Source organism: Daldinia loculata, assembly GCF_022478755.1.
Source record: "Daldinia loculata strain CBS 113971 unplaced genomic scaffold F4817scaffold_6, whole genome shotgun sequence".
Lineage (NCBI taxonomy): Eukaryota > Fungi > Ascomycota > Sordariomycetes > Xylariales > Hypoxylaceae > Daldinia > Daldinia loculata.
The window spans coordinates 116,531-144,343 of record NW_026054860.1 but is presented as its reverse complement, the minus strand read 5'-3'; the positions used below and the strand labels follow the sequence as shown (position 1 = coordinate 144,343).

General features: G+C 48.7%; 8 protein-coding genes across 8 annotated transcripts; 3 read left to right on the top strand and 5 right to left on the bottom strand.

Annotated features, from left to right (window-relative positions):
- Nucleotides 1-129: 129 nt before the first annotated feature.
- F4817DRAFT_312480 (MFS general substrate transporter) lies at nucleotides 130-2,062 on the top strand (the record flags this gene model as incomplete). Its single annotated transcript, XM_049300130.1, has 6 exons — nucleotides 130-448; nucleotides 501-831; nucleotides 952-1,384; nucleotides 1,438-1,512; nucleotides 1,629-1,982; nucleotides 2,039-2,062. The coding sequence occupies 6 exons, from the start codon at nucleotides 130-132 to the stop codon at nucleotides 2,060-2,062; spliced, it is 1,536 nt and encodes a 511-aa protein (XP_049162352.1).
- Nucleotides 2,063-2,134: 72 nt separating this feature from the next.
- Nucleotides 2,135-4,270, bottom strand: F4817DRAFT_237144 (general substrate transporter). Its single transcript, XM_049298985.1, has 6 exons — nucleotides 4,146-4,270; nucleotides 3,960-4,001; nucleotides 3,788-3,899; nucleotides 3,630-3,716; nucleotides 3,413-3,563; nucleotides 2,135-3,345 (listed from the first exon to the last, which is right to left on the bottom strand). The coding sequence occupies exons 2-6, from the start codon at nucleotides 3,986-3,988 to the stop codon at nucleotides 2,183-2,185; spliced, it is 1,542 nt and encodes a 513-aa protein (XP_049162351.1). The 5' UTR covers nucleotides 3,989-4,001; nucleotides 4,146-4,270; the 3' UTR covers nucleotides 2,135-2,182.
- A 6,080-nt stretch (nucleotides 4,271-10,350) lies between these two features.
- Nucleotides 10,351-13,207, top strand: F4817DRAFT_237079 (fungal-specific transcription factor domain-containing protein). The gene is made up of 6 exons (XM_049298984.1): nucleotides 10,351-10,731; nucleotides 10,799-10,818; nucleotides 10,874-10,974; nucleotides 11,034-11,261; nucleotides 11,323-11,928; nucleotides 11,983-13,207. Exons 1-6 carry the CDS (start codon nucleotides 10,662-10,664, stop codon nucleotides 12,899-12,901), a joined length of 1,944 nt encoding a protein of 647 aa, XP_049162350.1. The 5' UTR covers nucleotides 10,351-10,661; the 3' UTR covers nucleotides 12,902-13,207.
- A 160-nt stretch (nucleotides 13,208-13,367) lies between these two features.
- On the bottom strand, nucleotides 13,368-14,633 carry F4817DRAFT_356515 (uncharacterized protein; the record flags this gene model as incomplete). Its single annotated transcript, XM_049305800.1, has 2 exons — nucleotides 13,368-13,990; nucleotides 14,030-14,633. The coding sequence occupies 2 exons, from the start codon at nucleotides 14,631-14,633 to the stop codon at nucleotides 13,368-13,370; spliced, it is 1,227 nt and encodes a 408-aa protein (XP_049162349.1).
- Nucleotides 14,634-15,307: 674 nt separating this feature from the next.
- F4817DRAFT_356514 (uncharacterized protein) lies at nucleotides 15,308-16,528 on the bottom strand (the record flags this gene model as incomplete). The annotated part of the gene is made up of 1 exon (XM_049305799.1): nucleotides 15,308-16,528. One exon carries the CDS (start codon nucleotides 16,526-16,528, stop codon nucleotides 15,308-15,310), a length of 1,221 nt encoding a protein of 406 aa, XP_049162348.1.
- Nucleotides 16,529-17,882: 1,354 nt separating this feature from the next.
- On the top strand, nucleotides 17,883-19,553 carry F4817DRAFT_236981 (DUF1295-domain-containing protein). Its single transcript, XM_049298982.1, has one exon. The coding sequence runs from the start codon at nucleotides 18,415-18,417 to the stop codon at nucleotides 19,267-19,269; it is 855 nt and encodes a 284-aa protein (XP_049162347.1). The 5' UTR covers nucleotides 17,883-18,414; the 3' UTR covers nucleotides 19,270-19,553.
- On the bottom strand, nucleotides 19,554-21,739 carry F4817DRAFT_236992 (SNF5-domain-containing protein). The gene is made up of 2 exons (XM_049298983.1): nucleotides 19,991-21,739; nucleotides 19,554-19,933 (listed from the first exon to the last, which is right to left on the bottom strand). Exons 1-2 carry the CDS (start codon nucleotides 21,644-21,646, stop codon nucleotides 19,838-19,840), a joined length of 1,752 nt encoding a protein of 583 aa, XP_049162346.1. The 5' UTR covers nucleotides 21,647-21,739; the 3' UTR covers nucleotides 19,554-19,837.
- Nucleotides 21,740-22,214: 475 nt separating this feature from the next.
- F4817DRAFT_326778 (alpha/beta-hydrolase) lies at nucleotides 22,215-26,038 on the bottom strand. Its single transcript, XM_049301951.1, has 2 exons — nucleotides 23,590-26,038; nucleotides 22,215-23,533 (listed from the first exon to the last, which is right to left on the bottom strand). The coding sequence occupies exons 1-2, from the start codon at nucleotides 25,292-25,294 to the stop codon at nucleotides 22,602-22,604; spliced, it is 2,637 nt and encodes an 878-aa protein (XP_049162345.1). The 5' UTR covers nucleotides 25,295-26,038; the 3' UTR covers nucleotides 22,215-22,601.
- Nucleotides 26,039-27,813: the final 1,775 nt, after the last annotated feature.

Here is a 27,813-nt window from a genome sequence, read left to right as displayed (position 1 = left end):
TCTTCGTAAACTTGATAAGGGTAACTGCAGGATATTGCAGTCAGTCGGTCTGCTGAAAACACTTCTAGAAGCAGAATCGGAATTTGAAGACTACATACATACCACAACAGTAAGCCGATTGCAATCAAAATGGCCTCAGAAAAACCAACAGGTCAACAGACTATTACCACTTCTGGTATTCGCGATGTAGAAGCGGTAGAACTGGATATCAAAGATGAGGCTGGATCTTTGGCTGCAAGAGCGTTGACGAGCGATGCCGTGGACGAGGAAACCTCTCGGAAAGTTCGACGAAAGATTGACATTCGCATCTTACCTTTCCTATGCGTCACCTACGCTTTGATGTTCATCGACAAGACCTCCTTGGGCTACTCTTCGGTGTATGGTATCATACCTGATAATAAGCTTCAAGGCCAGGATTACTCTTGGGCTAGTTCTATCTTCTATTTCGGTAAGTCTTTACTGGTGTTTATACAGATAACGGATGCTAATAATAATGATAGGATATCTTGTCGCCGAATACCCCGGCATCGCAATCATTCAGAGGTTCCCAGTAGCCAAGTTCCTCGGAGTTAATATAGTACTGTGGGGAGCTATTCTCATGACAACAGCAGCATGCTCTTCCTTTGCCAGCCTTGCTACCGTACGATTCTTCTTGGGCGTGGTCGAAGCGACGGTTTCACCCGGCTTCGTCTCCGTCACCGGAATGTGGTGGACTAGGCAAGAGCAAGCAGGCCGATCGGCCCTCTGGATCTCTTTCCTTGGGGTTGGCAATTTCGTCGGAACACTCCTAGCCTATGGCATCGGCCATATCCAAGGCTCTCTGTCTACTTGGTATGAGATTTCACCTACTTCTGTATATCTTAAGAGAATTTCCGCCCATATAGCATCCCTGCTCCTATATCAAAACTTGTGTTTGCCCTAGTGTAGTCATTGATGCTAACTTTACTCTAGGAAGTACATCTATCTTATTCTAGGAAGCCTTACCATCGTATGGGGTGTAGTCTTCACGCTCTTTGTACCTGATAGCCCAGCAAGTGTCCAGTGGCTGGATGAGGACGAAAAGGTCATCGCCATTCAACGAGTAATCGAAAACAAAACTGGCACCAAATCTCGTCGTATCGTCGGAGATCAGGTCATAGAGGCGATTACCGACCCTAAAGTAGTTGTCCTAGGTTTGATATCCTTCGTCAATGCCATTGCGTCTGGTGGGCTAAGTTTTGGCTCCCTGATAATCTCCGGCTTGGGATTTGATCCATTGCAAACCACCCTGTTGAACCTACCTGGTTCTGCAGTCCAACTTGTAGCGCAACTCGGCTCTGGAGTTCTCACTTCTTACGTCGGTGGTTTTCGTCTACACATTGCATCTCTAGCTATGATCCCGCCGGTATGTACAATTATACGCTATGACGACAGGATGTTTAACTAACCATGTATAAGATCATAGGGACAGTCTTGATCAACCAACTCCAGCCAACGAACAAATGGGGACGTCTTGTAGGAGCTTGGTTACTGGTAAGTACCGCGACCTTCAGCCTACGAGTATTGAAATGCGCAGTTACGTGCCCGATCCAAATTTGGATTTATACCTAGGTCTTCTCATGCGTTCCTTTCTAATTTGTAAAAAATAGGGCTCTTATCCTGTGGGGTTTATGATAATTCTTGGCCTACTCGCAACCAACATTGCAGGTAGCACTAAGAGATCTGTAGCCTCAGGCTGGGTCTTCGTCTGCTACTGCATTGGTCAAATCGCCGGGCCACAGTTCTTCGTGAGCAGGGAAGCCCCAGCCTACCGTGGTGGTATTGTAGCTATGCTCTGCGGCTTCATTCTGAATCTGGTCCTGAATCAAGTTCTGCGCTTACTTTACGTACTCGAAAACAAGAAGCGAGATAAGATGTTAGAGGGCAAATCAGAGGATGAGCTTGAGGCGATGGAAAAGGAGAGTAATCTGCAGGGTTTCGAAGACGTCTCTGATAAAAACAACGTAAGTTCCCCCTACGTCTACCTAAGCAAGACAATCAGAAATCTAATATCAAGCAGGCCATGTTTCGTTATACGTTATAGTCAATTACCTAGTTGCCAAGCCTAGATTGCATAGAGAAAATCTGTGTCAGCCTACTCTAGTACTAGAGCCAAAGTATGTAGCTGTTGCATTTCTCCTCAACTACGTGTAATTAATTCACATCAAACATTCGCGTCTTTAGTAGTCTCTCGCTGCTGCACAGAGGCGCTGGTTTTCTCCTCTATGTTGTGTGCATCCGTAATGCTGAGCATCTGTCCACCCTTCTCTACGTGATTCTGACCGCCGAACAGCGCGTCGATTTCTTCCAGTGGAACCTTCATTGTCTCGGGGATGCAGAACCATACGAAGACAGCCAAGATGAAGTTAGTTGCCATGAAGAAGAACAAACATTTTAAACCCTCCCTAGCAAGGAAAATAGGAAAGAATTGCTGGAAGATGGTGTTGGCAACATTCTGCATTTGGGAGCACATTCCGACCGCCTGTGCCCTAACGTTCATACTGAACACCTCCGAGGTCCATATCCATGTCGTCGCTCCCCATGAAGGCTTGTAGAAGAATATGAAAAGGAATAGGAGGAAGACGATGGCTATGCCAACAGGTTCGGTCTTTGTAGCTGCGCCTTTGGCTCCGACCACGTAGGGGGTCGTCATACCGACAATAGGAACAATTAACATGCAAATCCCCATCCCGATCGCACCCACGATGAACAGCCATCGCCGTCCAAATCTATCTGCGATCCAGACGGCATTGAGGGTGAATAGTATACCGCATGTTGCATTTAAGGCGTTAATCAAGTTTATCGTCTGCGTCGAAGGCCAGATCGTCTTGTATATGGCGCTCGAGTACGAGTTCAATGTGCCCTGGCCAGAAAGCTGCTGTCCAACGTTTAGGATGAAGGCGAGGTAAAGCCGCTTGCGTACGGACGGGTCCTTGAAGAGAGCCGTATACGAGCTGCTCATAGCCTCGTTCTCAAACTCAATGGCCTCCCGTATGCTCAAGACCTCGAATTCGACATCCTGCTCCGTGTCCCGGATCTTGCGCAGCGCTTTCTTAGCCTCCTCGACGTTGTTGTGGCGCTTGATCCACCAGCGCGGGGACTCGGGTTGGAAGGGCAGGAGCACGATGATGATGATTGGCACTAGCATCTGGAAGATGACGACCATGCGCCAGTCCCAGTGGCCGAGCTTCTCTTTGTTCGCGTTGCACGCGTATGCGATCCAGTACGCGATGAAGGACCCCACGCTGTAGAACATCTGCCAGAACGTCATGATCTGCCCGCGGATCTCCGGGGGCGAGACTTCGCCGATGTAGATGGGTCCAGCGGCTGGTGGGGTGTTAGTTCGGGATAATGGTGCGAGTATATATGTGTGTGTGGGTGGGTTTTTACGCACTGAGAGCCATGCCCTGCCCGATGCCGATGAGCACGCGGCCGCCGATGAAGCACCCGAGATTATGCCATGGAGCGAAGGCTTGCATGAATGTAGCAGCTATGGTTAGGAGACAGCCTATACCCATGCCGACTCGTCGACCGAAATAGTCCGCCTAGATACTTGTTAGTGTTGAGACGTATACAACTTGAATTATACGCCAATGCATATGGAAGCCTACAGTTGGACCGCCAAAGAACCAACCCGCAACGATAGCACCGATAGTATAGGCCGTATTGATCAGCCCTATCAGGTTTGCGTCTCTCTTCTTCAAGCCGGACGTGTTAGCTTAACTTCAGATATCGTAGGATAAAACAGTCTATCGTATAAGGATCTTACAGTATCGAGGTCGAACCACTCAAGCCAGTTGTCGGAGCCCTGCGCCGCGTTGAAGACCGAGGCATCGTAGCCGTAGAGAACCATGCACATGGCCGCCACGAGGGCGATGTACCTGCTCAGTCTTAGTTTTGTATTCCTTGTTGGTTGGTTAGCTATGAACCTAGAAACTCACCAGTTGTAGAGCCTCTTTGAGCTCACCATTTTGACACTGGTGCTAGTGAGAGCGTTATTCTTATGTGTCTCCGCTCTTGTCCTCACGATACCCCGTGATAATGAGGTTGTGGTAAAGGGGGAGAGTTGGCGAATAACAAAAGGTATATTTAACGGCCAGGAGAGCAATTAGTCTTTATATACCCACCTAGGTATGTATATATAGGTATATAAGCCCAATGGTCGAGGTCCGATCAGCCGAGAACAGCTAACCCACCGGATTCACCTACGCAAGCCAGGATATTTCTCTCGCCTTACAGGCCCTTCTCCTCTTTTCCGTCGGCGATACTCGACAGGACAGGATGGATTCGCTAAACAGCACCTCGCCTATTCAGCTGAACCCAGTGGGGAGACCTCGCCCCAAGCGACGGGATCACACGTTATATCCACCAATCGTATATCTATCCGCCACTAATACTTCATTCTCTTATACATACATCTAGCAGCGAGCTTCCCAGGTGGTTGGGCTGGGGTATGTACACGGCTACTACCCCAGACCCCATGGGCCATGGCCGGGGTGGTTGCAATTAGTATGGGGAACATGTCCGTTGCTGAAATTCCACCACTCACAGTTTTTCCATGTGCGGCGGCCGCAACCCTGTTATCACTAGCTCCCTGCGGTAAAAGCTTGATTGAGATTGGCATTGTTTCTCGGTTCGCGCTGTAGGAGGTGGGATCTTGTATTCTGTATAGTCGGATTAGATCGATGCTCTATAATAGGTAGGTAGACTTGTGGTTGTGTTAGAATTTATAGCACCTGTTAGAGTCAGGCAAGGTCCTAAACAAAATGAATTACTAGCTTATTGATAATTATGTTAAGGCTTGTCATCAGATGGAGTATAAAATAATATATTGATTTTACATTGACAGGAAGTTGATAGACATTTTAATCATCCAGTACGACCAGTACCAATAGCAATGAGCAATGCTAAAAATATAAAGAAAACGCAGATTGCCTGTCATCCATTCACCCATTCCGTCATCTGTCCGCACAGTAATATCTAAACTCCAAAAAAAAAAAAAGCAATGGTATCTACCGGCGAATATTTCCCACATATACGAAGTATACCTTCTCATAATGGCATAAAAGCTTCAAGGTAATCCTCCCAACCTGGAAATAAAGAATGCAATAAACAAAAAAGAAACTCCAGTCTAACCCTGCATAACTTATGACTGCCCGCCCCAGTTGAAACCCTGATTCCCGTTGCCCATGAGATTTGGATACGCCATTCCCATGTTCAAGTACGTGTCTATATCTGTCATTCCTTCATTCTCCAAAACGTCCATGAGCTCGATTTGTTGCTGTTGGCTTAAGCTCCCTTGCCGCTCCGGCGGGAGCCCGTTAGAAAACGGCATATTGCCCATGTTAATATCGCCAAGGCCGTTTGCGCCGGAATCGTTCCAGAAATTACCACCTAATCCGTTACCGAAGGCGTATGGTGAGATGAACGGCGGCGGGGGATTAAACCAATCCGTAACTGTAGTTGGCTGAGGCAGAGGTCGTTGACCTTGTAATTGATGTTGTGGTAAAGGAGGAATAGTAAAAGCTGGCGGGGCCGTACGCGATTGCGGTGGAGGCACCGTATTAGGCGTCGCGATATCAGAGGGGGTCTGAGCTAAACTCGAAGTCGAGAGCATGGGTGTAACAGGAAGTGGTGTTCCCATAGCTGAAGTAGCAGTGCTTGTAGACACTGATTCCGGAGAAGTCGGGATATGCTGTGTAGGAGATGAGAATGGCGGTGACACTGTCGCATCGGTATCTGGTGGGCTGTGCTCTTCCATGAGCGTCAAGTCTCCCTGAGTGAAGTCGGGAGGGAAATAACTGAAACGACGTCCGGTATGGTCACTAGAGGCCGGGTTCAGGAAGATGGAATTTGATCTAAACGTGGGGTGTATGATGTAGTTGTTCTCGGCCCCATAATTATTCATCTCTTCTGGACCGGAGCCAAAAACGTAGCCAAATTGTGGTGGGTTGAAAGGAGAAACACCAGTATTGGATACTGTCGTCCCACTTGAAATATCAGATGCAGAAGGCGAGTTCGTATCTGTTTGAGATGGTGGGGTATTAAAAGCACTTGAGTTTGACTGTATTGGCGTTTCGTTCGAATCGTAACTTTGAAGGCATGCTTTCGTAAAAGTAGAGTATAGTTGAGATGCTGCTGCGGTTCCTGGCCATCTTTCAACGCATTGGTCAATTATATCTAGTGATATATTGACTAGTTCCTGTACTTCGTCACGAGTGTGCAACGCTCGAACCTCGGGGTAGGTAACAGTCCATAAAATAGTGTTAAGAGACATGTAAAGGGTCAGTATAAAAACCCATGTGATATCGACAGCTGCTGCCATCATCTGTTTACTGGAGATCTGAATAACAAATGCAGCCGAATCGAAGCACTTCGTGGCCGAACGTACGGATGGCTTCGGCACTTGAGGAGATGGTCGATGAAGTGTCATCATCATAACGTGAAATCGCCCTGAAAACCTATAATTATTTTAATGAGACTACTAGAACTTGATCTGGATGCTGGAATCAAATACGTACCAGGGCTTGCACCATGCTGGATTTTCTGGGGATTTTTTAAGCCACTGGTCCATCTTGGCCTCCATTCCCCTAAACCACGGATGGCGGTCGTCCTTAGGTTCTAGGTACTTCTTTTCGTACAAGATCCGTCGAATCTCAGACTGGAGCTGTCGCATCTTACAGAAGTGTATAGCAACTAGTTTCTTCTCATCCGGGGGTCCAGGGATGATTCCGTCTTCACGAATGTTTGCGTCGCTTACGGTCTCGAAGAACCTGACATCATTTATGTCATCACTTTTAGCAAACCCATTCGGACGGCCCATAACGTAGGCCATGCCTTGTTCTAGGTTGCTAACAATCCAACTTAGTCGTCGTCGCATGTCCAGAGTCAGCGGGTCACTGACGCCTAGGGAAATGGTCTTCTCGTCAGCTAGGCCTAGTTGCTGACAGATCCTCGTTGCTAAGCCGATTACGTAGTAAACAGCAGTTCGGGTGGGTGTCAGCATTGAATATTGACCGATCAAGATGAGGCATTGAAGAGTCTTGAGATCCTTAGGCCGGACGACATCTTCAAAGTATTTCATTGCAGCCTGATAATAGCTATCAGCAAGTCCTGCATATGTCGTGTCTAATTTCTGCATGCTCGTCGCCATGACTAATCGCACAACAAAGTTTTGGTACGGATCTCTGCTCCCGGCGTAAACGTCTTCAACGGTCCTCTCCAATACCTTCTCATGAAGAGTTGGAGTAAATACTTGAGCTAGAGTGGGCAGTTAGCCTAAGCCTTCTCTGCTGCTTAAGGGGCACGAGTGAATAACTCACCCCGTTGATTAAAAACCTCTACCAATCTATCAGCGATGCCTCTGCTCGGAAGGTTTTGCGCCGGAACGGCACTGATGATGGGATAGCTTTTCTTCCTTGCCGACATTGGGGGCGGTATAGTGAAGGATTGCGACCGTGTCCCTGAAAAACTCGCGCCGGGCGCCGCGGTTTGGCGGCGGTCCCGTAAATCTGGTATCAGCTCTGATATACGCTTCGAGTCGGTGTATCGTTTAGCCTCTTCCATGAGTATACGCGTCATGGCGATACCACTGGAGGGCCCGAGATACCGCGGGGTCTCATCGGTTTCATTCAGGCGGACTAAACCACCTGGCCGGATGAAATCTTCATGGTTTTTGGGGAAGTCATCATCGTCGGTATACTGGCCAAGTTCGGCCTCAAGTTGTCTAACTTTCTCTTGGAGTTTGACAACATAATACCGACTAATCCTCTTTCCCTTTGTCGTATCAAAGTACTCGCAGGCAGAGCCGGATCGCTCGCACGGCAAACAACGAGGCAGCGTGGGGTCACAGCGTGTTTTCCTCTAAGAAACGGCCAAGTCAACTGAAATAGTCTCGAAAGAGAGGGAGCCCCAAGTCTCTTTCACCGGAGCATGTGCGAGACAGGTACTCACCTGGCGACACCGGCAGCAAGCTGTTAGCGTATGCGCAATACGGTGAGAGGCTTCGCCGTCGCCGTTCTCCTCGGTCTTGATAGGCTTCTTTTGTTGCCATTGTTGCGGCGGTCTCGGAGCATGGGACGTAAACCCTTGGACCTGACGAAAGACATTTGAGGCATCCATGAGCGACTCTGGTATAGATTCGTGTTGTTTCTGGTCGCTCTTGTTGTGGGATAGAGCCTTGGGCTTTTTGATCTGGCCCCCAGGCACGTGGGGGAGATCAATCGGTGGTCGCACGCAACTTCGAGGACTCGAAGCGTCGGGAATGAAAGCGGGGCGAGCGAATTGAACAAAGCGATTATATTGCTGATGTTGCTGTTGTTGCTGCTGCTGCTGCTGCTGCAGTTCGAGTTTTATTTTATCATGATTTCGATTTTTGGAGACGCCGCCGCAGAATGCTTCGTAAATGTGGCTGTAGAAGGGAGAGTCGTCGCCGTCGAGCTTGTAATATCCGCTCTCAGTTTGAGAACACATTCTTACGTACCCGTACCTATCAATTCGTACGAAATGCCTTGTGCATATACATGTATATCTCGTATCTACCTAGCATCAACTACCTCTATATTAGCTTGTCTGATACGCTAACAATGATGTACTGTCAGATTGATAATACCCGATAAGATAGTACCTAGCCACTACTTGTAGCTACAAGGCTAAAGAGAGGGGAGCGACCGTAGAACGCGGAGTATATATAATGGAGCACCGATTGGCCCCGCGATTATAGAAGGTTCGTATAGTACATCAATGTAATTAATTATGTTAGGCTAGGAGGTAGGTATACAGTTGAATAGCAACTTCCATAGATCAATTTCACGGGAATCAAACTCTACATAACAAGGTTATTAGTCCCCATGATGTAGTAAACCTTCACTAGTTAGTTAATCTAATCTTTAGCTTTAGCCTTTGAGTCGTCCGAATCACCCGACTCCTAAAGTTTCTCCTGTCATCCGTTTCGTTTCACCTTTCTGTTCCTTTATCGGCTTCACATCGGGCTGGGTCAATAGCTACATAGTAGTCGATGGAGGGTCGATGAACGCTATTACCGGATACAATTCCGTTTCGTTCATTCGTGCATGTCATCTCGCTTTACAATATAAACTTATAGTTTCTATGAGATCCCGGCCGCTACGACTTTAACTTACACGCGTGCGGCAAAAGTGCCTAGGATTTCTTCCTGGTACAACTACAAGAATCCGTTTCTATTCTTAGATACCCTTCCTCTGCTTTTACTAGGCACATTTCCTAATCGAGCTTATCCTGGAACAGTAGCATCGGTTTTAAGGGTGTCAATAACGTGCTGACCGACGATTATTGATACAACCGGACTTCTCTATTTAAAAAAAAATTCTTACACCCGACCAACGGTTTGGTACCACCTATCCATGCATCTATGAGACGGCCGCGCCAGAATCAAGAAAATATATGTATTATTATGCAGGCTGCCATGGCGCCTCGCGAGGCAATCACGTCACTTGTCCGCAAAGCATACCCCCAAATAGTTGTACCACCAACTAGATTCAGAAAGAACCCAGCCTTACCGCATGTCTATTGCGTGCAGGGGAGGGCGTGGGGAAGTCGGGTGTTCTGGTATTAACTATCGGTCCTGGACGAGGCGCAAGAGAACGAAAGGAGCGGGCATGATCTCATTCTCGGGCGGTTTCCCGCGTGGTCTCTACTAGAATGCCTCGTGGTTACAAGGCTAATACAAATTGTTGAGGAGCGAGCTGGGTTGAAATTCTTCCCCCTGATGCAGGGAGCTCCCGCTACGACGGCAACCCATGTAGTTTGGCACTCGATACATGAGCAAGCCTTATAATTTGTGCAGAGCATATGTACTCCTCGTCCGGCATCGACATGACCCCAGCTCCACGGGAAAGCGGATGTTTTACGACAGAAATAGCAAAAGTTCAAACAAATGTCTTTCGGCTCCTTCGATGAACCAAAGAAAGAAAGGAACCCCGCGAATCGTTGACGATTAGATCCTAAGCCGCACCAAGCTTCCAGGAGGAGCCGCCAAACCATGGGTTATGCAATGGTCCATCATTCTTAAATTGTAAATCGGCGGAAACCCCCACAGTTTGTGGTACACATACCACCGCACCCTCTCCCAATTTTCTGTGGTAGTGGTGACGGTCTAGCCCATCTTCGGAACACTGCACACCTTGTACAGGCTTCTTGTACAGGCTTCTTGTCAGCTTGTACAGAGGTTGTTAGTTCCAGTTTCTCTAGACGTATTACTAACGCCACTAAAAGTAATAAGCCGCCTCTCTCGACTCGTTACTTGAGCCCCAAGGCTCTGAAGGCGGTATATCCACGTGCAAGCTTAGAATCTTTCATTCTTACTACCGCCACTATCACTTTCGATAGTCATAACCTTTTTCCCAAACAGCAATAACGCTTCTTCAGCGGGATAAGAAGTTAAATTTAACGACTCTTACGCCGCATGTCGCCTGCTACCAATAACACGTACATATATTAATTAACCTAAAACCGCCAATCTACCCACGTAGCTATCACGACTGTGGAAACGATCTCCACTTGAATTGGCGCTATCTCATACTATTAAAAACCCTGAAGACCCTGGACGTCAGGGACCACAACCGGGAAGCTATACACGCCTAAGCTCTCGCTTGAAGACAGGCAGTATGCCGCGATCAAGTTTCTCGGATAACCCGTTATTACGGGTGTCACGACCAGTGTCAGCCTGCTCTAGATGTCAGTACTATCGCATCGAACCTATACATTAGGTAGTTAAAGATTGTCAAGACTAAGATATCAATAGGTCGAAGTGCTAAAGTCAAGGTAGTCCAGCTGTCGTTCAATATATTAATCCCGGTGCTGATGACGATATTGCCAGTGCGATGGGAAATTGCCGGCATGTACTGCCTGCGAGAAGGCCGGCCGGGAGAAAGAGTGCTCGGCTGCCAACGATCAATTCGCTAGGGGCAAGGAACGGAGGTAAGAGATCTCAGCTCTATATGTAGGCGCCCTTATCACTCCTAACACGGCCTGTTCAGCTACGTCGCTGCGCTCGAACTCCGCATAGAGAAGCTGGAAAAGCGACTTGCGTACGCTCGATCAAGAAAGGCGTCCGTCGCTCAGCATGAGTCCGAGGTATCACCAGCACAGCCGGAGCCTGACCGGAAAGATTCGCTTGCTCTTATCAAAGCGGCTATATACCGTAAAGCTGCTAGGAAACGAGAAATATCCGATGTCAATTCGTTGATGTCTGACTTTGGCTTCTTGTAAGTCGCTTGCTGCCGAGCATTGGGTTACACCGGTGATGTATTAATAATGAATGGCAAGGTCGATTAATGCTACGACAAGGGATTTCGAACCCACGATGAGCAACATGACATTTGCGCGCCTCGTGTTAGCTGCCGCTTCTAACGACCCGCTTCCAAACGTCGTGGACTTAACTCTGCCTCCTAAGCAGGACGCCGTTGCGCTTGTTCAATATTACATGACAAATATTTATTCCTTGTTTCCTGCATTCCCCGAAACAACACTTTACACCATCCTTGAGCAAATGTACTCATTTCAAGAGCGAGCAATCAAAGATGTTGACTATTGGCTCGTATATATGGTGCTAGCCGTAGGGTCCGCCGCCCAGAGTCGAGCGAAGAACGATAATTACTATCGTAATGGACTACGCTTTGTGGCTCAAGCCTTGCAACACGCAGACAGAGCGTTGATGCCAGGCTACACGACACAGATACAATCTTTGATTCTTCTCACTCAATATTCTATGCTAGATCCGGCTCATTTCGATAGCTGGCACTTGATCGGCTTCACCTCTAGAGCAGTAATCGACCTGGGATTTCACCAGGATCCTCCGCCGGAACAGCTCTCGGACAAAGCAGTGCTAGATATGAGGCGTAAGACCTTCTACTGCGTTTATTCATTGGATAGGTATGTAATTCCGCCCCTGCTCGTAGTATAAGAGATGCTAATTTTTTGAGCAAGGTCCATCAGTATGGTTCATGCACGCGCCTTCTCCTTCACTGACGCATCAACAAATGTTGGCTGGCCTCGGCCTTCATCATTCAGCCGTCGAGCATCGATCACTGGCAAAATCCTTTCCGGTTCTGAGCCTGCATTCCTCCTCTTCCAACTACGACGAGCTCAATCGCATTGGTACCAGGCACTTTTCCAAGCGGAACCAACTCCATTACACAATGCATCCTCATTCATTTGGCAGATGTGCCAAGATATGAGAGAATGGGCCGAGACGCTCCCTACTACCCTGCCAATTGGCATGAGAGAGCTATTCGACCTTGAGCTGCGATACAGTTTCGTCTATTGCATAGCCCCGTCGGCGAGAGCACCTCATATAACTGATTATGGCCGGCTACTCATTTTTGAGCATACCATTGCGTACCTCGACCGCATATATGATATATCGCATCGCGAGATGAAAACCGCCTTTTATACATATCACGACGCCTTACGCGTTTTCTTCATGGCGAGCCAGTTTGTTGCCGTCCTCCGCGACGCGGAAGACCTGCTCCTCGCAGGCGTCACTCCGCCAATGCCCTTCATCGAAGTCGGTAAACCGCAGCCACCCCCTTTACCGCCGCGCCCCGGTGGCCCTGGCGTAGACAATGTAGAGAGAAGCTTGGCGTGCTTAGAGAAAACCACACGGACGCTCGGGAAGTACGGCGAGCGCTGGGAGACGTCCGTGGCACTGAAGCAGAGCTTCGAGATGATCTCGGGCGAATTGGTAGACCGCCTGCGCGTAAGAAAGCATATAAAACAACGCTCGGCACCGCCCCAAAACGTATCGGCGCCGCCAATGGGTAGGGAGATGAAGTGGGTAGATGTTGATGTTGAGGCTCTGATGAGGGGGAGTTCGGGAGGGTCGAGGGGAGCTAAGTTTGAGTAGTGTAAAGGAACTGTGGTTTCCTTGAAATATAAATGACCTCAACGGCATAGAGATCTTATTAGTCTATCGAGGCATGTCTGCATGGAAGGGCGTTGAGACGGTCCGTAATTAGCATGGTGTCTGGCTTCGGGCATTCTATTATAGGAACGGGAGGGAAGAGGATATTCGGTATTACCTAGGTAGGCATTTATGATTTATAATACTGTTTAAGTCTTCTTACTCTTGCGTGTATCATGATCCGGCACGGAACTGGATTGTCTAGCATTTAGTACTAAGATTACTAATCCACAAAAGCTTCATCTTTTGCCCATAGTTCGTACAAATGTATACATCATGTGTGAATGCGGTGTAAAGTGGATCCTCGGAAAGAGGATTTAGTGCTGATTTCCACCATGACCATCTCCCTGCTTGGAAACCTATCTTTAAGCATCGCTTTCAGCTTCACCATGATCGGTTCCTCGGGCCTCTAGCCCTTAGTATTCTTAAAGATGAGCCTTGATTTATGCGAATAGCCCTCTAATTTCCCCCTCCGAGGACCGGTGCCAGGTGCCCGAATGCCGACTAACCAGTTATACATGTATTGTTCCGAGTCGTCAATTACACGGAAGCGGAGTGCGGCTTGTTGTAGGACAGGCATAGATTCGAGCGCCTTGGCCCAGGCCACGAATAACGGCTGCATCGTTTCTTCGCAGGGTACGTTTCGCTTGTGACTGTCGGGTTGATTTATAAAGTACCAGCCTCCCGCCGGCGTCACTATTCCTAAGTTCACATAGAATTCTCTTAGGCAAGGCCAGGGTAATACAGGCATCTCCAGCCGCTCGCTTTCACTCGGCCAGAAAAGCGAACCGTCAAAGACGCCACAGACTTTGAGGGAGACGAGATTGTACGACCACGTACGCACAGCTGCTCCGAGAGGGTCGTATGATGGCGAATTCCTTCTGTCAGGAACGACCCATCCATCATATTTTTCGAACGAATACGGATCATTCCAATCCAGACACAGAGACACTTCTCGGCACTCCGTGCCGGAGAGGAAGTTGGCCTCGACTAGAGCATCAGCTAAGCCATGCTCATCCTCCCGACGCACCGCTTGAGCTTCCATATCTTCCTCGTACGTTACTATCTCACCTGCCTTGTAAAACCCTACTTCTCGTGCTGTAATTTCGATGCATCCTAGACTTGGTAACAGTTTTGCGATGTTGATGGCAGCGCGCAGCGCTATTCGTGGCCTTGGATTAGCTATGCTACACACTAGTTTTGACACACACTTCACTACTGGGAAATGGTCGGCGTTGTCAATCAACGCAAGGCGCGGGCGAAGATACTCAGGCCCATCGTCTTTCTCGTCGTCACGGATGTTTCCAACCAGCTTCAGGGTCATTTTATTCTCATCGTCGCTCTCTGCTAGGATGAGGAAGAGTCGCCGCAAATCCCATGTCAGGGATGCGCTAAAGTGCTGCCAGTGCTGTGGAGGTTTCACCCTCCTCTTGTCAATGTATGGCTGGACGCTGAACGTGAGGCTCTGCGGGAACTTGCGGCGCATACAATTAGCCCAGACGATACGCTCGAACACATATAGGTCATTAGTCGTGCTGTTAATGTATAATGTCGAAAATGTGCGGCGCTCGATAGCTCGCTGCCACGGCCGTGACAACGTGGCGAAGAGTGCGAGGTTTCTGGATGGAAGGAGAGAAGCAATGATTACGATAATATCCTCTGGAATTCTATCCATTGTGCTATGCGATTAAGGAATATTAGAAGTTTGATGGAGAAGTTGATGTTGTATAAAAGTTAATAGATGTTAACTCCTAGGACCTAGGTAGGTACCTAAGCAATAGATAGATCTTATATATACACTTTGCAAGCAACTCACGCCTTCCTTCAAGGTGTATCTAGTATGCAATTCAAACGGCAACGACGATGGGGTCGTAACACCTGGATCGTACCTATTACATAAACGTCTAAGCAAACGGGTATGATGTATGGGATAAAACCAGGTACGTTAAGAGGTAGCTATTACCTACCTAAAATTAGCAAAGTTTAAGCACCCGTACCTTCAAAATACCTGCCTAAAGAACATTGAAGCTCAATAAGTTTCGTGCCTTCCACAACGATATTAAAGTCTATATGTGCACTTTCGATCGGCAATATCCATCAATACAAGGTACATACATGCACATATTTAACATAAATTATATCTTAAGAGGCACCTATGACGCAGTAACACTATTAGTTAGCGCCTTAGGTACATATAAAGGAAGACTCTTTTACGTTATTCGATTGATACGTACTTAAGCTCTAGGACGTACCTCTAGAATTCGATAGGCGTAAAGGTATATTCACCCTCACCAAGGTTGTAGCTTCGATAATGATCATAGCTTATTAATACCTAAGCTTCCTATCCCCTCATACCTTAAAGACAAGCCCCTCCTCCGAAGAGACCTCACCCTTGGCAAACCTATCCCACGCATCCTTAACCGATTCCATGCCCTCGCCCCAGACGAGCTTCACACCGGGAATGCCCTCCTTCCGGAGGCTCTCCCACGCTGCGTCCGCACGCGCGTAGTACTCCTTCTCGCCAAACTTGGCAATGGCCTGGTTTTGCTGAGTATCGGCCATGACCTGCGAGATGTCGAGGCCGGTCGGGGGCTTGCCGTCGGGTGCCACTGCGGCTGACGGCTCCGAAACCTCGGCGCCTACGATGATGAACTGCACGCGCGGGTACGCGGATACCAGGGCTGCCGCCCACTTCCACTGGACGTGGTTACGGCCACCGAAGTCTACGATCACGATCTTGCTGTCCTTGGAGATGCCTAGTCGTGACGCTACCTCGAGAGGGTCCGCGCTCGTCGCCTCCACTGCATCGTATAGGCCTGTGCTCTTGACGAACGCCTGTGAGTACTCGCTTGCGGCACCCACGATGCGCGCCGGCTTCGACGCCGTACGGTTCGTTCTCAAGGCGCGGGCGAATGACAGGCCGACCTTGGAGCCGGGCGCAAAGTTAATGACGGTGGCGTCCGTCAGATCGGCCTGCTCCGGGGTTAGATTGACGGACTGCTTAGGGTCCTGAGAGAACATGAACTCGGCCATGAGGAACGCGGTCAGGTGCATTACGCGGAACAAGGCATCGTAGGCGATGGCGTCGGTCTTGGCCTGGATCTCCTTAGATGTCGACTCCGGGAAGACGAAGTAGTGGTTGTACAAGTTCAAGTGCTTTTTCCGGTAAGGCTCCGTGACGAAGAATTGGCCGGGGGCGCCGGTCTCCCTGACTTGGAAGTCTAGGGGCAAGGTACCGATAGGGAGGTATCCCCAGACGTAGCTTCCCTTGGGCACGCTGGGAAATGTAGAGTCGACGACCTTGGCGTAGCCCCAGGCGCTGATACGGCCGTAGACGGAATCATCGTTGTATGGTGCCGGGGCCGTGGGCGGGATTCGGTGGATACCCCACCAATCGGCCATGTCAGCCAATTTGCAGTAGGTAAAGTTGTTAGAGGTTAGAGAAATGACCTCCGTCCGAATCCGTAGGGACGACTCCCCTAGAGGTGGTAGGGGGTCCGGAATAGGCACCAAGGCCTGTTTGAAGTAATCCTTCTTGTTGAGGATCTGGATAACAGGAACTTCGGCCATCTTGGAGTACTTCTGGGGTTTATTTTTGGAGGCTGAAAAGGGGAAAGGGGACAGCGAGAATTGCTTGGCAGTCTACTGCCCCGATTGAACTTGGAGGTTGTTTATATAAACGAGGGACTGGCTGGCGGTGCAATATATCAACCCGCCACCGTCGCATTTGCTCTGCATTAGAGAAGGTTACAGCTGGAGCCCGCCGAGCCGTCTGACCCTCTTCCCGGGAACCCAACAAGAGCTATTATGGAGACACTAGGTAGGATATGTTTTACATGCAGGGTAGTTTGCAAATAGCAACGATCTGTGGTTGTCAAGATGTCACATTATAAGCTCCATCCAGGTTGTTGGGATGACAATCACCTCCGTTCCCGCCGCGCCTTAATATTTAACCCGCAAGTAACTCTCAGTTGAATTCTTCAAAATATACCTACATCTCCCACAATCCTTTTACGCAGTCCGTCAAATACTTGATGTATAAGATTTAGCTACGGGTCAAGATAGAGAAGGTTACTAAGTTAGACAAGTCGCCGGGATAACGAACAGTAGCGTACTCCACGCCTTTACCTAGTTACCCTTAGGTAAACTTCTAACAAAAAGTACGTGATAGCTAGCTCTGGCTGTGGCTTTAAAGGCTTGCAGAAAGAAGCAACGAACCTCGACTATTCCTAACCGGTATAGCTATGTAACCATACAATTTCTGACTAAGACGGGATATAACACCGATTCGAGGTGTTTACGAAGTATACTGTTCGCGGTCGTATAGAAGACGGCCGAGCGGGCCCGTAGGTGCATAGATTATGTAGCATAAGGATGTTGCGATGCCACTCTGCGATGTAGGAGGAGTCACTTTACTTAACGCGGGGCTTCTGTCACAAGTTTGTTATATTTCTTTTGTTCTGTTGAGATAGCAGGGGAGGGGTCGGGTCTACGTTGGCTTTGACGGCTTGGTCTCGACTTTCTGTCTATACTCGATGTATAAGTCCACCTGCGAGAACATGGGCTATAAAAATCTTTTAAGATACAGTACAGTATATAGCCAAGGCGCCATCGCCGGCTTAAGGCACACTTTGCTCCACCGAGCTCTATCCCGAAATGGCGGCACGTTTACGTTCCCGCAAATCGCGATATGAATCGGATAACAGAGAGACTAAAAATTGATATGCAGATCTGATGCCTATATTTGCATATAAGACATAATAAGAGCTCGAGGATGATAAACTAATAATTGAACCCCGGCCCCCTCATACTCACACATACCCAGCAACGAGTAATGGGTCAAAGTGATCTATTAAGAGTAAGAGTTTATAACCTTTCATCCCGTTCGCAAGCCTCCGTTCTTATTCCAAGGTTCCTAGGTACATACTACGTAGACCGATAACTCTTATCACTATGCAAACCTTAAACCCGCGATTTCAAAGCTATGCCGTCATCGATCGACGGAGCTCCACATGAGCTTCTCGCCGCACCTTACCTACCTAGAGGTAGCTAGCTGTAAGGTCTACTGTCGATAATTAGGTAATTATCGCCTGTCTATTGATGTACGACGAAAATACACATTACTACATTACATACTCAGATCTGATTGTCAGTCGTGCAACATCTAAGAAAGGCGGCGTTCTCGATCTATCTATGTACCTAGGTATGTATGGCACTGCACTAAAAACGCCTCTCTAATCTCTCCCTCGCCAAATCCGAGCTGGAATCCGTATGACGCGCGGTGGTTGCACAACATGATGCCTTCGGACGTCCACAGCTCGTAGTTAGTATTTTATTTACCTACCAAACTCGTCTAATACATCATCATTAACTCTATCAATTATAATCCAATCATCCCTCTTGCACAAGTCAAAATCTTGGTGATATAGCATTAAACATATTATATTGAGGCAACCATGGCCGACTCTAACCCCGACTCCAAGCCCTGGCACAAAAAAATCGACCTCATCCAGCGCGGCGACCGCTCCCCCACGCCCTGGGGCACCCTAACATTCGTCGGTCTGCGCCTACTGGATCTCCCTCTCCAACATGCTCTTCTCGCACCCGCCGGTCTCGGCAGCGCCCTCCTAGCCCGCGCCGGCATCACCCGCGCCGTAACCGCATCCACCGCCGTCCTGCACACCGGAATCCCATTCGTCGACGCCCTAGGCCACCCGACCAGCGCTCTGCTCTTCGTCTTCGCATGCGGCTCCGCCGCCAAGCAGATCTACTGGCAGACGGTGCTCTCGTACGAATCCTTCCCGGCGGGTGCCGCGGCCGCCGTCGCCCTGTACAACACCGTGATGAACAGCGCCAACGGCATCCTATCCCAAGCAGCATCCACCTCGTCGCTATTCTCCCAGCCGCAAATCACCATCTCGCTGCCCTTCCTAACCTCCCCCGTCAGCATCCCCCTCAGCACGCTCTTCGGCCTAGCTATGTACATCTTCGGCCTGACCCTCGAAACCGTCTCCGAGGCACAGCGCAAGGCCTTCAAGGACGCGCCCGAGAACAAGGGCAAGGTGTGCAAGGTCGGCGTGTGGCGCTGGGCCCGCCACGTTAATTACCTCGGCTACTCGCTCTGGCGCGGCGGGTACACCATGGTGGCTACCGGCTGGATCGGCGGGCTCCTTATGACGGCCTGGCAGATGTGGGATCTGAGCTACCGTGCTGCGGGCGTGCTCGACGGCTACTGCACCAACAAGTATAAGGAGCAGTGGGCTCAGTTCAAGCGCGAGGTGCCGTACAAGATCCTTCCGGGAATCTATTAGGATGACTAGGTAATTAGGGACCTAATCGTATGCAAAAGGTGGCATGTAGTATGTGTGTTTGTGGGAAGGGTTTGGATATGTAGCAATGCGAGATATTCATCGGGATTAGTACAACAGGTGCAACAGCAATTAGTGCTTTGGTATTGGGCATTTCCCTAACGTGGCGGAGTTCTCTCGATAGTGTCTCCTTGCAGCCTTCGCGCGCACCTGTAATCTAGTATACAAATGGGGGGGCAGCGATGATAGAGCCAACAGAAAGAAAATGCAATATTTGCCCCTGAGACAGCCCAAGCGACAAGCGAAGTGATCCTTGATTAACTGTCTGCGTTTTCACGCGCGCAGACATGTCAGTGGTATAGACCATAGCCAACGACTCCTGGCAGGTGATTTAAAAAAAGAAAAACTCCCCATGCTATATTGCAAGTTTCCGACCAGAAACGCCTTTTTCTCGTAAACACACCCCCTGGTACTAAAATCACTTTCCGGTTCTTCTCCTCCTTCGAACTCTAGTTTCAGGCACGTCCATCTCTTTGGGAGGCTCACGAGCCTGGTCACGAGCTCCATCACCCTAAAATGGACGCAAGTCCACCAAGTGTAAATTCTTTGTCCACCGAGGCAGCTTCTTGGTTTGCTCATAGAATCGACCACAATTGGCACAGAGGGACTAAACGAGCCGGCTGTCAGTAAATATCCCCACGTAAAAGATCGTAATGTAACTTACCCTAGGACCCCAAGGTCCATCTCTGACTGCCCAGACGCTCGTGCCCCAGATACGGCAATGCGTACAGCGCCAGTTAAGCCTTTCTTGGTCGGTGAGCGTTCCGCCCCCTCCTCCGCCGTATCCAACATCTGGCGTGTTCCTGCCACCCGGAGTACCAGATCGCCCGAGGGGACTCAAACTACGGAATCTCCTCTTTTTCTTCGATCTCTCTCCACGTCCCATCCTCTCCTCTTCAACTTCGAAGCCCAAGCCTGGTACGCCACCTATCATGCCGGCATTACTGCTAAATCTAGCAGTTTCTCGGCGAAGACGTCGGATCTGTCGTTCTCGGTCGACTTCTCGCTTCTCTATCTCTTCCTTCGACAGCACTTCGATCTTGGGCTCCCACTCGTCCGCGAGATGCTCAGGATCATACCGCCAACCGGCATCCGCACCGTGAGCAGCGTCATTGGGAAACTCGGTTCCCATACCACCCCATCCCGCCACGAGACCGCCGGCTTCGCAAGCTTCCTTTTTAAGACGTAATACTGCCTCATATATTGCATGCGTTAAAGCAGGAACCCATTCACCAGCGAGGCCCAGATCCGCACACGTAACTTTAGCAAATGCCTCTGCTGTGCCAGGAGGATGGAGTAACGACCATTCGAACCTGTCCGTGTAGAGTTGGGAAGAAAGATTTACGTTGAGGGAAACTATACATCGGTAGGTGTCGTCGGGGTTCAGCTCATCCGAGTCGGCGGGAATTGGTGTGGCACTGGCTGTTATTTCCGGGACCTGCGAACGAGCACCCTTTGGAGTATCAAATCCGGTATCGAGACCATTTCGGAACGGAGTTTCAGGAGCGCGTGTTGAATTAGGGAGAGGAGTAGCTGGAGTTGCCGGGGTATCGCGGAAGCTCAACTGAGGAGCTAGCCCGGCGCCATTCGTAGGCGCCTTATCTTCCGAATGGAAAAGTGGATGGAGCGCAACACCCGCGTACTCTTCTAGTTGGGTTCTGATCTGTCTGCTAATCTCGGCAGCAATAGCGCCTTGGTTGGGAAGATCTAGATCTTGAACGAGGCTGAGCGCGAATTGATCTGTGGTCATGACAGTCTCGTGTAAGTTCCATAAGAAAATATCCCTTAGCTTATAGGGAACTGTCATGTCGCCTGTCCTGTATAACGCAGGGTCCATCTGAGGAGGTGGCTGGTTAAGACCCCGAGGCAGAGGGTACGCCGCGGAGGGCATGAAGGCGGGAATATCGACGTCGATACGAATAGGAATAAGAGTGACAGGCATCGCAGCTTGGGCCTGGTTGTTCAGATCTGATCGATTCTTGGTCTTCAGCATCCAATCCCTCCAGATACCCTGAACTGCAACAGGGGTATTCGTCTCCTTCCCAAACTTATCGCTCGGATCTATCCGTGATGCGCTGTCTTCTCTTCTCAGACTACGCAAGCCCGTAGGTCGCCGTCTCGAGTCATCGTCATCGTCGTCATCGTAGTCATATCCGTCCTCGGCATAATTAATTACCGTGGTGCCACGTTTCGTCGTTCGCGATACCGGGCCGGTGGGTGCGGTGGAATGAATTATGGGAGTGAGGAGAGAATTATTGTAAACGCGCAATCGCGGCGCGTAGGACGAGAGAAACGCCTGCGGAGTACTTCTAGCCTCCATTTTGTGTCGCAGTTTTCGCAGTTTTCGCAGTTTTCGCAATTAAGTCTTTCTATGTCATCTCATGCTGATAGTACAAGTTGGAAGGAATAATTGAAGGCTGGCAACGCGCCAAACAATATTTAGAACTAGAAAGTCAGACACTTGGGTTAAGACTTGATTAAATATGAATGGGTATTGTATGTATGTATGTATCGTACCCAGTGGAATGAAGTTTTGGAGTTAGGGTGGATTAAAAGATCAAAATATCAAAATATGTTTATGGCTTGCATGAGCTTGCCGGGGGCCGTTCGTCTTGTCGCAGCGCAACGCAACGCGTCTCGTCTCGTAAAATTTCCACAGCGAAATCGAGTTGACCGGTTGACTGGTTGATCGCATGGGAAAGACCCTAAGCTAGGGAAGGAATAGATCACGTGGGTCGCCGAAGTTTATCCCCGTAATACTGCAATGGGCCCGTGCGTTTAGCTACATACATTAGGTAATCACGAAAATCTTAGGTAAGCTAGAGTACCTAAGTACTTAATATATCAAGGATGACCTATGCATCTATGGCTACGGAATATGTATTACAGCCCAGTTCAAAAAAGAGATTCGAGTTAGACATTAGTTACTATGCAGACTCTCGGCCGAGTCGCTTTTATGACTTAAAATCTACTTGTACACGGTATTGTCCCTCGTTTCTCTAATACTCATTATCCAACAACGCCCAGCTTTGGTCTCCAACGCTTGATTCTGTTAAGCTTGATAGGTGCTTAATGGCCGTAGAGCGCTGTCAAGCTTGTCATGGTATATAAAGCAACAAAACAAAAACATTCCTTCGAATGAGAAACCCTATTACCATTAAGCCGTGATTCAGCAAAACTCCCATGCGCCGGGTATGATCTAAATCGCAAATATTACGATATCATGTTCCTCCAGAAAACACATCTCTATACCATAAGTAGGTAATTATGCTTTTTCACCGGGCGCCGGCCCGTATGCTTCGGCCTCTCTCGTCGGTCCGCTTCGAATTTGTGAGCAGCATCCAGTCATCCCACTCCTTACTTATCTCCATCAATACGGAGCCCATAACCGTAGCGCTAGCCATCAGTCCATGTCCTTCACCCTCGAGAACGCGGACCTCGCAACGCCGCATCGTCTTTCCAAGCCATTTAACGTTTTCGACCGGGACACGTGTATCCCTGCTTCCATGATGAATAGTGACTGGGCGGGTAATGTCTACATAACGAAAGCCAATTGTGTGCCTTCGCTCTAGGCAGACAAGCAAGTCCACGGCAGGATTAGCTCCTGTAGTAGCGAGTTCCCAAATCGCGTGAGTGAGCCGCATGTCGTATGTCATTTGTCTTTCTTTATCCGCAATAGCGTCGTTGGCCGCAGTAATAATAGTATTTTGGGGATTAAATTCGTTGTCATTGGGACGATACTGATCCATATTTTCGCTGGCAGAGAGCGGGAGGGGTTTCCCGTCTGCAGTGTCCTGCACTAAATTCTCCTTATCCAAGCTAGGTGCTATATCTCGGCGATTGTTTGAGCCAGCAGGGGCAGAGGACTTCCGCTTCCCACGACGCGTGTTAGTTTTAGGTAATGAGCTAGTAATAGAACTGCTGGTAGCCGTCATAAAGGAGCTATTAGCTGCTTTAAGGAAAGGAGTTGGCAAAGCTCGGAGAATCCGTTGGGATGTAGGTATTGCATTGGTAGGAGGTAAGGCTTGAGATGTACCGAACACATTCATCTGCGACGGAGGGATCCAAGGGGCTAGAAGATGAATACGGCCACGGATGTGCTGTGGCATGCGAAGCGCGGTAGCAAGAGCGTAAATAGCGCCAGCAGAATGCGCAAGGATAGAAAACTTGTTGATTTTGAGCGCCTGGCAGATCGCATAAACATCATCTATAATCTGTTAATATTCGCGTAAGATGAGATATCAAACAAGAGCATAGACATACCAGGCCAACCGAGCGGTGTCGCCGTCCCGTCAGCATACGGCTCACTATCACCCACGCCAGGCCGATCGGGAGTGATCAGACGTAACTTCAGTGTCAGCGCCAGCTCATCATAAAACGCGGTGATATATCTAGTCAAACCCATGCCAACGCAGCAAAATACTGCTGAGCCTTCAGCATCGCCAACTTCAGAAAATGATATGACACGGCCAGTCTGCGGATGCCGGATCTTCTGCGACAGCCTCGGCGAGCACAAATAGGACTCGACAGCATCGTCAATGGAATCAGCGCTTTGAGGTCGCTCGTAACCCACCATGGGCTCCGGAGTAGCCACCTCCTTTTTCCTCTCTAGCTCCGGGCTTTTAGGCCCTGCTGCCGAAAGACGCTTTAACCGTGAGCTGCTTCGTTTAGGTCTAATTATCTCGCCCAAATCCGGAGTCGTGCGCCCTGATGTTTTGCGATCACTTCCATGAGCACTACGTCTTCTACTCTGAGCTACCGCCGGAAATGGAGCGCCATCCTCAAATCCGTTTGTATCAGTTGAATATGATCTCGAGCGCTGATGCGTATAATTGGTTTCCTGGGGTTTCTTAGCAGAAGATGTGCTTGCTCTTGCTGAGTGTGGCATTTCGGGTGGTAGAGAATCGTCTCTTCTCCGAGCACCAGCCTCCGAGTTTGCTCGGCTTATGTGTCGTCGTCTTGTATCGGATGGGTCGCGCGACGTAGTATGTTCAGATCCTTCCGGAATAGTGTCGCTGAAGCCGCCGTCGCCTTCTCTTCTCGACCGTGAAGACCTATGCGAGGATCTTTTGGCGTTGGTTCCCGTCTTGCGTAAAGAAGAGTCGCGAGCTGGAATTGACATATGGACGTTGTTGGTATCGATGGATGGACTTAAATCGTACATGCTTTCTTTTGTTGGTGAATCGTTCGGTTCTTCGCGAATCGGGATTTCGGCAAGAATAGTGTCAGTCCTAGGTGACAATGCACTTAAACTGTTAGATGTACCAATGGACCCTAAGCTTGCGCGCTTCCTTTCTGTCTCACTGGCACGTAATCGTTCTTTCGAGCTCATATACATTAAACCCCTGTGACTGCGGGATTGCTTTTTTCCCCAGCTGTCGTGCGATCGTTGTCTGCGCAATTCGGGTGTGGGCGGTAATCCACGTTCGATCGAAAGATTGCCTATGCTACGTGTATCATCGTGCGACGAGACGGAACCTTTTGACGATGGTCTAGACGAGCTGCGCAAGAGAGACTTCAACCCACCACCCGAAGACTCACGACGTGGTGACTTTGGGGCAGTCAATGGGGAGAAGCCAGATGGCGGTTTTGCTGTTCGAATGGTAGGGGAACTGGCAGCCAACTCGTTGAGGTCAAGATCCTCCTCTTGTAGCCGGCCGAGCTTAGAAGCAGGGAATGCCCCGTATTCAACACCGAAGCTACCGTCGCGTGGCGAGTTTGGCATAGACAGGCTTTGACCCTCGAAATGCTTATTCGCGGGCTTTGAGATGACAGATAGACTGGTAATTAGAGACGAAATTACTTCGGGAGAGCCTGGCGGTAGGCCGGCGCGATCTATGTCACCGTCACGAAGATGTAAGTGCATGGAAGGATCAATTGCCTTCCTCCGGGATTGGTGGCGACTCTGACGGGGAATAGGGGGTAGTTGTCCGGCAGCGGTTGACTTGGATGCGGCACCGTAGTCCATAGCGGTTAGACGCAAGGAGAGGGAATGAACCACAGCGATCAAGGCTAGGGCTGATAATGTTTTTGCCTAATTGCGACTGGTCTCACCTGTGTACTTGTGTGTCTCCGATTGCTGTAGCGTACAGAAGCGGTGTACAACTCCAACTTCCAAGTCCAACACCCAACTCCAACTCGGTAGAGTATGCAGCCGATGTGGAGGTCAGAGAAGGGAAGGTCGAACTGGACGAACTGGATGGGATGTGGCTGCGAGTAGGTAGCTGCGAGATGCAGGTGCGAGATGCAGGATGCCGGGTCAATACCGAGAGGGATTCGCTGCAGGTCCCCAAGGCCCCAAGGTCCCAGAATTAGAAGAGGCGCTTAAATTGTACATAGGCTAGGTCCCGTATGTATGTACAATAATGCCAATCGCAACTAGGGCACGACGGTTGGCCGTCTCGTAGTGTAGATCCGTCTACTACATACAAGGGGTATGGTACGAAGTAGGTATGTATATAGGATAAATTGAGAAATGGAGGGTATCGAAAACAGAACTTTGGCTAAAAGTTTTTGAAGAATAGATTACCGCGATTGTAGCGTGTACTGTAATTTGCGGAAGCAAAACTTTGGTCGATTTTAGACTCAGGGGAAAATGGAAGTGGACATCTCGGCGATCGAATAATTAGGTACCTAGGTCTAATTAGGTACTGAAAACAAGCTTCATATGGTTGTAGTTTACTTTGATCGGAAAGTCTGTGTGCAAGTTCGGGTCCCTCTTGTAGTGTTATGTATTGCAGCACCGAGCACAGGTAAGTACCCCATATACATATATACATGTAGTAATCTACCCCCTGGCATCATGCATGTGCCTTGCGGTTTCTGCAGGTGATACATACTTGTATCTACAGATGCTACATCATAGCTGCATTTGGTATTCTGAGCGGGCGAATTTTACAAAACCTAGTATGTTCACTCTATACGTTTCCAACTATCGTATTTGAATTCTTTTCTCAATGTAATAATATGTTAACTATATCATAAAATGTATGTTGGTCTTATTAGTCTGAACTTTACTTTTAGATCGACATTTTCCCTTGCCCACAGGTCGAGCCCAGAAAGTGACAAGATTGAGAGGCTGGGCCTAATTTAGATTAACGCGAGTCTTGAACTTCTCCAATCGTCGGAATTAACATGGCATGCCCCTGAAAAGTTACCTAGCTAGCTGTCTCTTTTTACTACCTAGTGTATATTCCGTACATAGTATACATACATACAGGAACACTTAAACATATCTTATACCACACCTAGTTACATCTAATACATTGAAAGGTTACATATTTGAACACATAAAATATATTGAAATGTGCGACTCCGTTTCAGAATATGCGCGTCGAGTAGTAGTGCCGGATTGGGTTACAGCTGCAACGGTTAATGTTTATTTGTACAGCATTTGGTAGTAAGCGGGAAGGGAACCATTATAAGAAAACGTATGATGTAAGGCAATCTTTTCGTATACGCACAGAGGTAAAATAACAAGCCAATTCTACGAGCGGGTGGAACTTAGGTCTCGAAAGAATCTTAAGACGATAAGATCCGCCTATACGGAAACGCGGAGGGGTGTGGAGAGAGGATGAATCGTTCTCATTGGTAGTATGAAGTATTTCTCTACTTGTTGAACTTGCTGCTTCGCTATCATTAGGTAAGTTTAATAACCTATTTTATTCGACCAGATCATTAACGAAAACCATCAGATCACTTGCAGTTATAGTATAACGTACAAAGTCTTACAGGTGATATGTCAGTCCCGTATCGTGTATCAATACCTAGGCTTATATCATGACGAAAATGCCTAACGACGATCTCGCCGAGCGTAGGGACGAAAACACATTTTTCGTGCTCTGTTGAGTCGCAACTTTTTTGTCTTGGATTTTATTTTCTGTCACCAGTGAAAGACCGGAAATTATTTTTGTGGACGACCTGGTCTCGGAATTTCCCCCCTGGATTATGTTCGGTCTAAGAAAGCCGCACAGAGCTTCTCAATTTCGGTGGGTTCATGCGCCGAGAATATTGACAAGCTGCAAACGCCACGTGAATGACGAAGTTGATACGCATGCCGAGCAACCCAAAGCAATATCGCTATTGTCCTTCAGCAAGGGACTCCCATGAATCCGTGATCGGAACATAGCGATCTGGCGGAGCTTCTTCCAACAGTTCATATCTGGTTATTGAAGATTAAAACAAAAACTGATGAGTAGGATCTGCCCAAATAGCTAATCGTCACGTCGTTTTCTTGGGGTTATATGCCATGGATCCATGTCGAAAATTGTGCTGTCACATCTTTTGTAAGATGATGATGTCGCAACAGGCCAGGACTAATGTTTGCAACGATTCGTCATCTGCAAGGAATAACTTTGAGACGGCAGTTATAGATCTTATGTGACAATTACACGTGGTGCTAAGCTCATCTTTGCTCGGCCATTTGGAAAAGACGCCTAAAAGATATTATTTAGGTAATGTTGCGTGCGACCTGAATTGTTAACAATT